The sequence below is a fragment of the Carcharodon carcharias genome, chromosome 31, assembly GCF_017639515.1.
Source record: "Carcharodon carcharias isolate sCarCar2 chromosome 31, sCarCar2.pri, whole genome shotgun sequence".
NCBI classification, from domain to species: domain Eukaryota; kingdom Metazoa; phylum Chordata; class Chondrichthyes; order Lamniformes; family Lamnidae; genus Carcharodon; species Carcharodon carcharias.
Genome location: NC_054497.1, coordinates 10,241,833 through 10,255,555, shown reverse-complemented (window position 1 = coordinate 10,255,555; position 13,723 = coordinate 10,241,833). Strand labels below are relative to the sequence as shown.

At 42.2% G+C, this 13,723-nt stretch overlaps 1 protein-coding gene across 1 annotated transcript in view; it reads left to right on the top strand.

The window, feature by feature from the left end:
• tnnt1 (troponin T type 1 (skeletal, slow)) overlaps window positions 1-13,723 on the top strand; it is a 49,312-nt gene that overhangs the window by 14,175 nt on the left and 21,414 nt on the right. Inside the window, exons 3-5 of the mRNA XM_041177485.1 lie at window positions 6,901-6,922; window positions 7,783-7,843; window positions 8,863-8,979. Of these exons, the coding sequence (XP_041033419.1) occupies window positions 6,901-6,922; window positions 7,783-7,843; window positions 8,863-8,979 (200 nt within the window). The remainder of the gene's footprint in view (window positions 1-6,900; window positions 6,923-7,782; window positions 7,844-8,862; window positions 8,980-13,723) is intronic.

Sequence of the window (13,723 nt, the reverse complement as noted above, 5' to 3'; positions counted from 1 at the left end):
CAAAGAGATTATTGCAGGATTAGCTGTTTTTGATATGGGATACATGTCTGTTTCAATAAGGGATTAAGTTCTTGAAGGTCTTTGAAAGTTTTGAATGGACTTTCATGAATGGAAGCTTTTCATTATGGTCAAAGTTACAATAGATATTTAGATTTTATTTTATTTCATCTCAACATGGCTCCTGCTGTTTGCCCATGGTAGATACTGGGTGAGTTGGCATGGAGTGTGTGAGGATGGTGACTGCATTATCTGTGACTCAATATTTATTTGTGTGATACTATGTTTAAGTATCTATCCATGTGCCTATGATTGAATGTCTATCTATAGCCAGAATTTTTCCGTCGGCGAGTTGGGGGCAGGGCCCACTCTTTGACCCAAAAATGACGTGGGATGATGTTGGGAGGAACCCCCGACGTCATCCCGCCCCATTTAAATATTCAAGAAGGTAGGCGGACAGCGAAATCAGCTGTCCGCCCTCCCCCCCGACCTGTCAATAGCCAATTGAGGCCATTGACAGGATAATTAAACCCATTAAAGGCCCTGCCCGTCCAACGTTAAGGCTGGTGGGCAGACCAGGAGCCCCAGCTGGCTTCTGAAAAAAAAACATGAAACCTCATCCGCTGGCAAGATGAGGTTTCATGTCTGTTTTAAAAAAACTTTAATAAATTTTATGTGATATTTATTAACGTGTCCCATCTCGTGTGACATTGTCACATGATGGGGGACATGTTAATAATTTTTTTATTTTTCTATTTTTTAAGTTTATAAAACTTTCAGCGCTCTCCCTAAGACAGCTCTTAGCCTCAGGGAGCTGTGCGCTCTATCATGCGCGTGCACGGAAGAGTGCACTTTGACAGTTGGGGAATCCCTCCCCCCCACCCCCCCACAAGCACAGGAAGCACATAGCGCTTCCCATTGGGTGGCCCGCTGGGCGAGCCATAATTGTCCCGCCCCCACTCAAAATGGCGGCGGGGCCTGTTTCAGCAGTGGTGATTGGCTGCCCGCCTGCCACCGAGCCGGTGGGGCCTGCCCATCAAGGGCAAAATTCTGCTCTCTGTATCTGTTGAGAAATCAGGACAATATAACTGTTAAAATTATCTTTGCACCCCCCCCCCCCATGTTGATGCTCCTGATGCAGCCCCCATGTAGATTTTTACATTGAAGATAAATCTCATGCAGAGTATATTCTCCCTCTAACTGTCTCTCTTTCTTTGCATACGCTAACTTTGCCACAAGAAGAGGAACAGCAATATGATCAGGAAGGTGAGCACTCGACCAATTACTACTTTTGCATCATGAGTAAAACCCTTGAGACAAACAGCAAAGCACAGTGTGCTCATAACTAACTTTCAAATTAATATGTTCATATCCTTTTTTATTCCTCGTTGATATTCGGTAACTCCTGCATTAAGGGCCAAGTCTTCCACACTTCTTTAATTAAAAAGATGTCTTTTATCAAGGCTGTTCTAACTGTCTCATGCTGTTCTTATATTTTTCACTCACCAATTTCTGCCTCTCATTACTGCCTGTGGTGTTGCTCCCTCTCTGCAGAAGTCGAGCAACCTGAGGTAGAAGGTAAGAAACAGTGATATTTTCTCATTTGATTTAAGAGTGCCTTCGGGTCAGCTAATGGCGGACCACGTTACGATATGGATAATTTTTTAAAAAAAAGCTATAAAAATGACCCCTTGGTAATTATGTAGAACTCGAACGATGCTGGATTCAAAAAGTTCACAAATATTAAATTTTATTTTCATAGCTTTACTGGAACCTCGTACAGATTCATTTAATGGGGAATTAATAACATGGAAACATCTATGGCTTTGACTTTCTTAAAGGCTGCAATAGCCCAAAGTTATCACTCTAAAATGTACATTTAGAGATGCGCCCTTTTATTCTCCTGTGTATTGGTTGTCATGTCCAATTTAATAGTTAACTTCAACTTTAATTCCCAATATTTGCTTATGATATCAAATGGAACTATTAACTGTTATTTTTGTGCATCAGTGTTTTTTTTTACATAATTGAGAATTCCCAGGGAAAGGTCCATGCTCCTCAGTGCCTGAGAGAACTGAGGTTCAGAAAAGTAAAAGATATCAGGAGGTAGCTGGAAGATTGTAGGTTCAAGTCTCACTTCAGAGGTTTGAACACATAATCCAGGAGGGCAATCCCAGTACTATGGGAGTGCCACACTGTTGGAGATGCCATCTTTCAAATGAGACATTAAACAGGTGAATGCAAAAGATTTCAGAGCACTATTTCAAAGAGCAACAGGGGAATTCTGGCCGACATTTATTCCTCAACCAACAGCACCAAAGGAAAGATTATCTCACTTCTGAAGAAGAGTCATATTGGACTCGAAACATTAACTCTGTTTCCCTCCCTACAGATGCTCTTGGACCTGAGTTTTTCCAGCACTTTGTTTTTATTTCACATCTCTAACATCTGCAGCATTTTGCTTTTATTAAACAGATGATTTGCTCATTATCACGTTGCTGCTTGTAGAAGCTTGCTGTGTGCAAATTGGCTCCCACATTTCCTATGCTACAACAATGGCTACAATTCAAAAAAATACTTACTTGACTGCAAAGTGCCTTAGGATGTGAAAGGTGCTATAGAAATGCAAGCTTTTCTTTCATTTTTCTTTCTATAGTGATTAGGTCAGGTTTGGGTTTTAAAAGCCTGAAGATTGTAGAAGACCTTCTGCTTTACAAACTGTACTAATTGTATCCACTTTGCTCTCCCACCTATCCAACTTCTCCTGATTTGCCCCTTCCTGTCCCAATCTTTCTTACAACTCTGTTCTTTGACTGTGTCCTGCTATGGGGGTGTCTCCAAAAGCACAACAAAGTAAATGTAACAATATTATACATGCATATCTTCGAAATAAACTTGCCTTTTTCCATTGAACAAGTGCTCCATTGTAATTGTGGATATTGTAGAAATTGAGGATCTCTCATGTGGTGATGATTTCACAAATGTAAAAGAAATCATATCAAGGGGTGGATCAGTTAAGGTGGCCTTTCAGACAGGTGGGGATACACCAGGAACTCAGTGATGCTGGTCACATATTCCTTTGATTTATGGTGGAGTTTATGACACGACTTTGAGAACACCTTTGAATTGTTCCTGAGTGGCCCCTTCAGTGACCGGGTTGGATACATGTGCCAGCCAGCCTGTTCTGAACCCATGCAGGCTATAAGTTTTGTGTTCCAAATCCCACATTGTGCTGAGCGGTTGAGGTATTATGATTGCAGCCTGGGCTGCTGAGTGGAAAAAAATCAGCCAGGGCGCTCACTCCTGATTGCTACCCAGTAAAGCCAACTGGAAAATGCATGTATATGGATGTTGGATGAGGACAGGTGCGATCAAGAGATGTGCTGACACCAAGATTATACGAAGAAGGCACAATTAGTCAAGTGTGAAACATATCCCAGCACCTTCACGAGAGATGGAAAGAAGCTAAAAGAAGATCATGCACCAGTCTTTTTTTATATATATATAAATTCTTGGGATGTGAGTGACACAGGCAGGGCCAGCACTTATTGCCCATCCCTAGTTGCCCTCGAGAAGGTGGTGGTGAGCCGCCTACAACTGAGTGGCTTGCTGGGCCATTTCAGAGGGCAGTTAAGAGTGAACCATATTGCTGTGGGTCTGGAGTCACGTGTAGGGCAGACAGAGTAAAGATGACAGATTTCCTCCCCTAAAGGGCATTAGTGAACCAAATGGGTTTTTACAACAATCTGGTAGTTTCATGATCTATCAATCATGATAATGAGACTCACATTTTATTTCAGATTTATTAATTTATGGAATTTAAATTCCTCCAGTTGCCATGGTGGAATTTGGAGACATGTCCAGGCATTAGCCCAGGCCTCTGGATTACTAGTCCACTAACATTACCGCTTTTTTACTGTTGACTATTGTGTTAGTCTACACTTTTGCAACCATGACAACCATCTTGTGGTCAAATGACACCATGAAACCTACAGGACAACCGCCAATGCATGCTGATGCATTAACCACCAATGCATGCTGATGCATTATCAGACATACCCATTGAATGGTTCCACTTAAATCTGTGAGTGTTTTGGTTCGAGTCTGTAATGTGGCTTGTGACAGGGTATCTCCGAAAATTACACTGAGACCCTGACACTGGGGTACTTTTCTTCTCTGTCAATTCCTCACATTCACCCCCACAGATTGCTCAAAAGTTAAACAGATCATTCAGCCCCTCAAGCTTGTTCCTTTTCATATCATTTTAAAATACAGCTAAAGCTTTCTTTACTGCTCTTTTCTCCCCCTATCTCTCCTTAAAGTGGAGTGGAGACCATAGGCATATTATAAACTGCATTGCAGTTTCCATATAGTGTTGTTTAAGCCTCAAGGCAAGGTTAGGATTCAGTTGCTCTAACCAGGTGGTGAAAGACCATAAGACCATAAGACATAGGAGCAGAAATTAGGCTATTCGGACCATCGAGTCTGCTCCACCATTCATTCATAGTTGATAAGTTTCTCAACCCCATTCTCCCGCCTCCTCCCTGAAACCTTTGATCCCCTTACCAATCAAGAACCTATCTATCCTCGGTCTTAAATACATTCAATGACCTGGCCTCCACAGCCTTCTGTGGCAATGAATTCCATAGATTCACCACTCTCTGGCTAAAGAAGTTTCTCCTCATCTCTGTTCTAAAAGGTCTTCCCTTTACTCTGAGGCTGTGCCATTAGGTCCTAGTCTCTCCTACTAATGGAAACATCTTCCCCACGTCCACTCTATCCAGGCCTTTCAGTATTCTGTAAGTTTCAATCAGATCCCCCCTCATCCTTCTAAACTCCATCGAGTATAGACCCAGAGTCCTCAAACGTTCCTCGTATGTTAAGCCTTTCACTGCTGGGATCATTCCTGTGAACCTCCTCTGGGCCCTCTCCAGTGCCAGCATATCCTTCCAGAGATACAGGGCCCAAAATTGCTCACAATACTCTAAATGTAGTCTGACCAGAGCCTTATAAAGTCTCAGCAGCACATCCCTGCTCTTATGTTCTAGTCCTCTCGAAATAAATGCCAACATTGCATTTGCCTTCCTAACTACCAACTCAACCTGCAAGTTAACCTTAAGAGAATCCTGGACTAGGACTCCCAAGTCCCTTTGCACTCCAGATTGCTGAATTCTCTCCCCATTTAGAAAATAGTCTATGCCTCTATTCTTCCTACCAAAGTGCATGACCTCACACTTCCCCATGTTGTATTCCATCTGCCACTTCTTTGCCCATTCTCTTAACCTGTCCAAATCCTTCTGCAGCCTCCCCGCCTCTTCAATACTACCTGTCCCTCCACCTATCTTTGTATCATCTGCAAACTTAGCCAGAATGCCCTCAGTTCCTTCATCTAGATCATTAATGTATAAAGTGAAAAGTTGTGGTCCCAACACTGACCCCTGCAGAACTCCACTAGTCACCGGCCACCATCTTGAGAAGGATCCCCTTATCCTCACTCTCAGCCTCCTGCCAGACAGCCAATCTTCTATCCATGCTAGTACCTTGCCTCTAACACCATGGGCTCTTATCTTACTGAGCAGCCTCCTGTGCGGCACCTTGTCAAAGGCCTTCTGGAAGTCCAAGTAGATAACATCCATTGGCTCTCCTTTGTCTAACCTACTGGTTACCTCCTCAAAGATTTCTAACAGATTGGTCAGGCATGACCTCCCCTTGATGAAACTGTGCTGACTTTGCCTGATTTTACCATGCACTTCCAAGTATTCTGAAATCTCATCCTTAATAATGGACTCTAAAATCTTACCAACGACCGAGGTCAGGCTAATTTCCCGACTTTTGCCACACTCCCTTCTTAAACAGGGGGGTTACATTAGCGATTTTCCAGTCCTCTGGGACCCTCCCTGACTCCAGTGATTCCTGAAAGATCACCACTAACGCCTCCACTATCTCTTCAGCTATCTCCTTCAGAACTCTGGGGTGTAACCCATCTGGCCCAGGTGATTTATCCACCTTCAGACCTTTCAGTTTTTCTAGCACCTTCTCCTTGGTAATGGCCATCATACTCACCTCTGGCCCCCGATTCTCTTGAACTTTAGGGATGTCACTCGTGTCTTCCACTGTGAAGACTGACGCAAAGTACCTATTCAGTTCCTCTGCCATTTCTTTGTCCCCCACTACTACTTCTCCAGCGTCATTTTCCAGCGGCCCAATGTCCACTTTTTCCTCTCTCTTACCCTTTATATATCTAAAAAACTCTTGCAATCTTATTTTATATTACTGGCTAGTTTACCCTCATATTTAATCTTCTCCCTCCTTATTTCTTTTTTAGTTGTCCTCTGTTGGTCTTTGTAGGTTTCCCAATCCCCTGGTTTCCCACTGCTCTTCGCCACATTGTATGCTTTCTCTTTAGCTTTTACACTGTCCCTGACTTCCCTTGTCAGCCGTGGTTGCCTCATCCTCCCTTTAGTATGCTTCTTCTTCCTAGGGATGAATAAAAGGTACTTGCAGTGCGAATCACTTGACTGCCTGCAAACACACATGAATGGTGTGATTCAGACTTGGAAAATAACTGGTGTAGAGTGGTTTGAGTGAACGGATTCAGAAATGACCTGTCAGACTGGGCCCAAGTGCTATGTTATGTTGCTCATGTAGACCATCTCTGGCACACACAGTGACCCGTTGCTATCACGCAGTGCTGGGCTGTTGGCCAAAGGGGTTAATGAACACATCCCGCGTTTTATAATTACATTTTGGAACTTCAGATAACACTGGGGCCAATCTCTGTCTGATGTTTGTCCTTTTCATACTTCTTTAAGAGCTCATAATGATGTTTTTGAATGAGATTTGGAAGCAAATTCTCTCCAAAATTAACATTTCTTCTGTTTCTTTCCCCCACTTCGTCCACAGAAGAGGAACGGCCAAGACCGAAGTAAGAACTTTGAATTTACACTTCATGCACCCGACTCCAGCCCTCAGAGACTTTGGATTTAAAATCGATAAAAATCGTCTCTTAAAAGAACATGTGGCATAATATTAAAAATACACTTTGATAGATGAATGAATTTTTCCAATTTACCGAATGTTTATTGATTGAAATCAAGAGATTCTCAGTTAATTTTTGTGGTTCTCCAATACACTCTACATCGTACCCGGCCTACCTTTCACCTCTCCACCTGTTTTCTATCTTCCTTTTCTGAAGACACCTGATTCTTGTCAAGTTTCTTTTCAGGACCTCAACCAGGTGGCCCATTGTGTGCTGTTCCTGTGTGAACCCCCTGATGGATGAGTTTCAACAGGCAATTTAACCACAGAGGGCACTGCAACCAAGCCCAATCTCACCTCCGTCCAACATCCACACTCTCCTGCACTGCCTCTAGGCTTTCACTTTTCCTTTCCCCGGCACAGGGCAGTGTGGCCAATTGTGGTGGGCTAACAATTTGAGATATTTTTTAAAAATCAGTGCCTTTCCATTTTTAAACTTACTGACGACATATACGCAAACAAACATGGACAGAGATGGACAGGTCGGCAGGGGATAATTTCAACCCAAGCTACCCAGCAGAAAACCCCTGGTATTAGGTGAAATGCTAGTTTTACCACGCTGCCTAATTTTGGTCTCCATTGGCTTTAAAACTAGCACTGCACCCAATCCCGTCAGTTTCTGATGGGCGGGTTCGATTAAAATTGAGCACAAATTTTATCATCTAGACCTCACAGCTCTGAATTATTGAAAATGGTTTCACAAGTATTGACAGATCTGAAAGTAATGCTCCATTCTGTCTCTCTCAGGCTCGTTGTCCCCCAGATTTCTTGTCCCAAAATCCCTGATGGAGAAAGGGTTGACTTCGATGTAAGTTCACACTGATAATTCTATTTGGTTTTGGTGTTATCATTGGTCCATGCTTATAATTGGGTTAAGTGGTCCAATTGGTGCAAGGTGCATAAGCCCAAAACTTAAGAGTGATATTGTAACACTGAGTGGTGTGTTAAAGCATGATTGCTCAAAGCCATGGAACAACAGACAGGCGTTTGACCCTGTTCCACTCAGTTCCTCAGAGCCATGGCAGTGGGAGGCACTGAACCATGTCTGGTGCTTGCTTGCGTAAAGGGGTAAAATCAGACAACAGACTAGAGGTTCCTAGCACCTTGTGTTGCCTGGCTACAGGGAGACACTGGCAGTAGTTTGGGAATAAACCATCAACCTGCTTGAATTTTCAACAGGAGAGATGTCAAGGCCAATTGGATTGAATTTCCCAGAAGTAAAATTGTATGAATTATGCAAGGAAGAAAAATATCTAAATTTTGCTGATGGTTTTGGCTCCCTTTATTAAAAGCCAAATCCTTTAGAATATGGAACTAATAGGGACACGATAATGGATAACTTGCCAGAGTGCCTGGAATGATGGAGAAACTAAAATTAAAATGAGACTTATGAAAGAGGTAGATGACAAATCTAAATCTAGTAATGCAAAGAAAATTGAGCGATATAGACCTGCAACTCACTGCCCTCGAGGGTGGTGAAAGCAGAGATGGTCAATTAGTTGAAAAGAAAATTGGATGGGAGCTTGAGGGAAATAAACTTGCAGGCCTATAGGGATAGGCCTGGGGATAGATTGGAGGAATGGGACTGACTGATTTGCTCTACGGAGAGCTGGCATGGGCTCAATGGGCCAAATGGCCTCCTTCTGTGCTGCAATGACTCTATGAAATAATGGATCTGTAGAGTGCCCCATTTTAGGACAGCAGATTTGGTAAAACAAACAAATAGTACTCTGTCATCATGCCAACTCTGTATCAGACAAGCCTGGATTGATATTTACTGAGCCTTGATTTATTGTTCTTTTTCCCTTCAACCTCCTCTCTTTATAGGACATTTACAGGAAGCGCATGGAGAAAGATCTTCTGGAACTACAGACTCTGATTGAAGCCCACTTTGAGCAGAGGAAAAGGGAGGAGGAAGAACTGATTGCCTTGAAGGAGAGGATTGTAAGTGTTCTTGGAACTTCTCCATAGTTCAGCATTTCCAGCTCAATGTGGAAAGCAAAGAAACAGTAAATCTTGGATAGATAATGTTTTACATATAAATGTTTTATTATATACTCAAGACACCATTAATATTCTTGGTAGGTCCCAACAAATAAAGAGCCTTTCAGTTTCACTAAAAAGCATATTCATTGATTCTGAACTATTGCTGACCTTCCAATTTACTCACTGTTGCCATAACGAACATACAAATTAGGAGCACAAGTAGGCCATTCAGCCCCTCGAACCTGCTCTGCCATTCAACAAGATCATGGCCAATCCAATTGTGGCCTCAACGCCACTATCCTGTCTACCCCCAATACCCTGGATGTTACTCACAATAGAAGGTTGTGGTGGAAGAATTAATCCAGACTAGTCTTTTGGTTAAAGCTGGTTTATTTTCAAGACAATTCCTCAATGCTACTAACTTCCTAGTAGCTTCCACACAAAAGTGTTCCAGCTGTACCTTTTTATTCTATTTAGATGGGATAATTAATGCCCATCACCTGTTTAACTAGCTATTGCTTTTAACAAGGCAATTGCCATATTAACAGACTCTACACACGCCTCCAACACATTTAATAATTTCTTAAAGCAGGCACTTCTTCTGGTAAAACTGCCTGACAGCTGGTGACTTGCATCAACCCATTTTATCTCTTTTCTCTAACATCTCTTTTATGCTGGCTAGGTCTATTCGTAGCCTTTTTTCCATGACACTTTTTGTGGAGTGAACATTGTCACAAAGAGACTGATTATCAACATAACATTCTATGGGCAAACTTTTCCCACATTGCCCCTTATATAATATTTCTGTCAGTATATTGGATAAGTAAAGCCCCATATCTAATGCTTCTACCAAGGCTAACATTTCAACAGCTAAGGTGCTTTTTACTACCCTTTTTATTTTCTTGGCCTCCGAAGCCAGTGGGCAACATTTATCATTCTTTACCACCATGAATATTATAAACCCTGCAGTGCTAGAGGACCCATCTGGAGGATTGGCATGTGAAGCATCATTAAAAATGACCAACCTCATATCTTCTGGATCACCCAAGGCTGGAAACTTGAGCACATCTCTCAGAATTTAATTTTAAGTGTCTTATTTGCTCTCAGAACTTGCTCAACTGTAGCATATGTCATCATGGTACTCAGCTGCCACACATCATAACTAGCGTCAGGCCTAGTCTGAGTGCACAACCAGTATAAAACTGCCCAATCAAACTTCTCAACTGTTCCATTTCTTCCTTGGTGGCAGGATCCTCTGAGGGTCTACCACGAGTTATTGGAATATAATTAATATTTTCTAGATAAGATTGTTGATTCAATGTCACTCCTATCTTGCTCTGCTTAATGTTTAAAGCTATGCATTTAAAGGGCATAGAAGCCTGACTTCTGGCCTGAAACTCCTTCTTTATCTTCTCAATTACCCATTGTTCAAATTCTACAGATCCTCTCCACAGAAAATCATCAACATGCATGATAAAGACTCCAGCAAGTTTCTCCTTATGGTACCAGTAGATCATCACAGGGTCTGCCTCTAACTGAATGTAACCGGTTTTCAACAGGACAGACTCAGGGAAAAATACCATCAGCCCATAAACACACTTGTTCAATTTCCATAGCTTTCCTTCCACATCCCCGGCTTCTTTGGGTGGTTTCAAAAAAAACTTGCCTTTGAAACTTCTCCCCCTGTAAAAACGCAGCCTTCATATCAATCGATTTGCACACCCAGGAATAGGATGCCAAAATAGCTTAAAGAGTCTTCAAACTCACTTCCCTCACAGTAGGCGACTCCACTCTGATATCATGATCCCCTAGTCTCTCTTCAAAGCCTCGGGCTACTAATCTTGCTTTGGCCTTATATGTGCCGTCTGGGAGTACCTTTTCTATACAGATCCATCTGAGAGATAAAGCTGGCTGTCCTCTGTCAGGTATTTCAGAATATACACCAAATTCCTTCCAACTTTCTAACTCTTTCCATTTGGCTTCCTTTATCAGCTTACTTTCCAATTTATTAGCAATTACTAGAATCTCTGTTATAAGGACTTCTCCTTCTATTGAGATTGCTAGCTTGCTCTCTAGTCCTCCTTGTTAAGCTACGGCCTCTACTCACGTTCCTCTCCCTTTCTGGACTGCTACTTTATGATCATCTTCCCGTGTGAACAGAACTCCATTCGCAAGTCTGTGATTTTTTTCTAGGGTCACGGCCACTTTCTGGTCCATTGTCAGAACTCATTCTGCAGTTTCTGGGTTTCCACATCTTTACCTCGGTTTGCCAATCGATAGGTCTTGTCTCCTGTCCTTCATCCTGCACATTTAGCTAATGTTTGAATTTACCAGTGGCCTTACCTGCTCTCCCTATGATGGTGGTATCCCTCCACACACTGGTCCCTTCTGGCATGTATGTTACCTTTGTTCCTACTTTGGGTAGTTGCCCTTTTGGATGAATAGCTTTGTCCTGCACCTCAGTATTACTTTGTTCATAGTCAGTCAACCCTGTATCTGCCATTGTCTGCTCCTCGTAGCTATCCAGTGTATGTGTATGTGAAGTGCATGGTGCCTCCTCACGTTCTAGGTCCTGTTCAGAACCTGTAAAGGTATAGTCAGTACCAATTAACCATGAAGAATGTACCCTAACAGTTTGATTGCCGTGTTGCACAATTACTACTTCCCCATCACTCCCTATAACCTTGCCAGGTCCTTTCCACTCTTTCTGGCTTTCCCTTTTATGACCATGTCTCCCTGTCTAAACTGTATTCCTGATGGTCTTATGCGGTACCATAGGGCCCGCTGAATTTTCTCCAAAACCTCAGCTTTAATGAAAGCTTTTCTGCCCGCATGCAAATCATTCAGATGAGCAGAAAAAGTGGAACAAATGCTAGTTCCTTCTAGAGCAGGTGGAGCATCTGACAACACTGAAGGTAAATTTGGATTTCTTCCGTACACCAACTGATATGGACTGTACCCCCCAACCATTTGCGTGCACCACCCATGCTAGCGCTGTTTGCAATTTACAATCTGGTTGATCAGCTAATATTTTATGTAACATGCCATCTATTATCACCTGGCTTCTTTCACAAAGACCATTACTAAACGGACTCTCAGCTGCAGGATGCATAACTATGATGTTTAAATTTTCACACATATCTTGAAATTCTTCATTGGCGAATTCCCCACCATTATCTGTGAGGAACTTTGTTGATGTTCCTAATCCTGTTCCTACCCATTTCTCCATGCATTATTGACAATGGTCCTTTTGTCTTTACTATGTATCACAGCATATAGACTAAATCTGGTTGCCATATCTATGAAGTGTAGTAAAAGAAATCCCTATCCTTTTCCCAAACTTTCAAGTCCATTGCCAATGCATCGTGAAACTCCAACTAGTGCAAGCTCACAACAGGTCACAGTGGTGTCTTGCAATATTTAAGGCAAATTTCTCACTGAGCAGTGACTTGTCCAATAAGATCATCATATCCTTTATTGACCACTCCCGCATCTCCAAGTAGAGTCTTCAGTTTCTATGGTGAGGGATGTGCAAACTGTCTATGTAATTTCCAAATGATCTTCTTTTTGTCCACCAAATTCTCAATTCTCAGCAGTAAACAAAACTTCATGAACTTTTTGATGAGAAATCTCTGGCCTCCTTAGCAGCAAGCAGTAATGGCCTAACCGAGTAAAACGTAGATCCACATTTTTTCCAAACACGACTGCTCTATTATCCTTCATATCTAGCATCAACTAAGCCTTCTTCATCATCACAGATCGACTCAACAAAAGTGGTATCTCGCTAGAAACCACATCAGTACTGATAAACAGATTGATCCCTGCTATCTTACAAGGGAGGACCACCCGTTTGGAGGATGTTAATGTATTGTCGTCTCCAAACTGAAAGCAGATAGAGCTTTCATACTCCTTGACCTTCTGACGGTCTGCCTCATCGAGAGACTCCAGATAGCAGTCAAACCAGTCCATACCACACACTGTAGAAGTACAACCAGTATCCAGAACTGCACAGTTGAAGGAATTTACCATCAAGATACTGGGTTCAAACTCTCAATGATCAATACAATTCCATCATGGCAGTCAACATCATCATTTTCAGATGAATCCGTCTTATGGGTCACTTCCAAAACATGATTCCTTCGCTGTGGGCAGTTCATTGCATAATGGTACTGGGAATCACACGGAAAACACCAATTAACCATTCCCCGTGCATTTTTTGGGTTTAAAACGTCTACAGTAACCATCCCAGACACGCTTTTTGTCCCAACTCTCAAATTGGCTAGGGTCACGATCATTTTCAGACCTCTTGTCAACTTTGTATTGGAATCTTCATCTAATATTTGGTCACCTCTATCCTTTGTTTTACAGCATAATTGTTCGCATTTGCTAAAAAAAAGTGGCAGGGAATGACTGTTACCCCAGAAATTTTTTTACGGCAGTAGCCAATAGATCCAGGAGAGATTCATTCCGCTGGAACTGAACCCCTGTTAGTGCTAAAAGACTATCAACATGAGAAATGCGAGCACAGTCCAGTCATTTAAACGCCAATACCGATTCCGGTATTTCAAGTTCAATTCTCTGTAGTCTCCTGGACCATTTATCAAAATCCATGATATATTCTTCCATAGACTGATCATCTGATTTCCTAAACCTATCAAAGATCACCCAAGCTTCATTCGCATCCAATAACTCATCCTTTTTT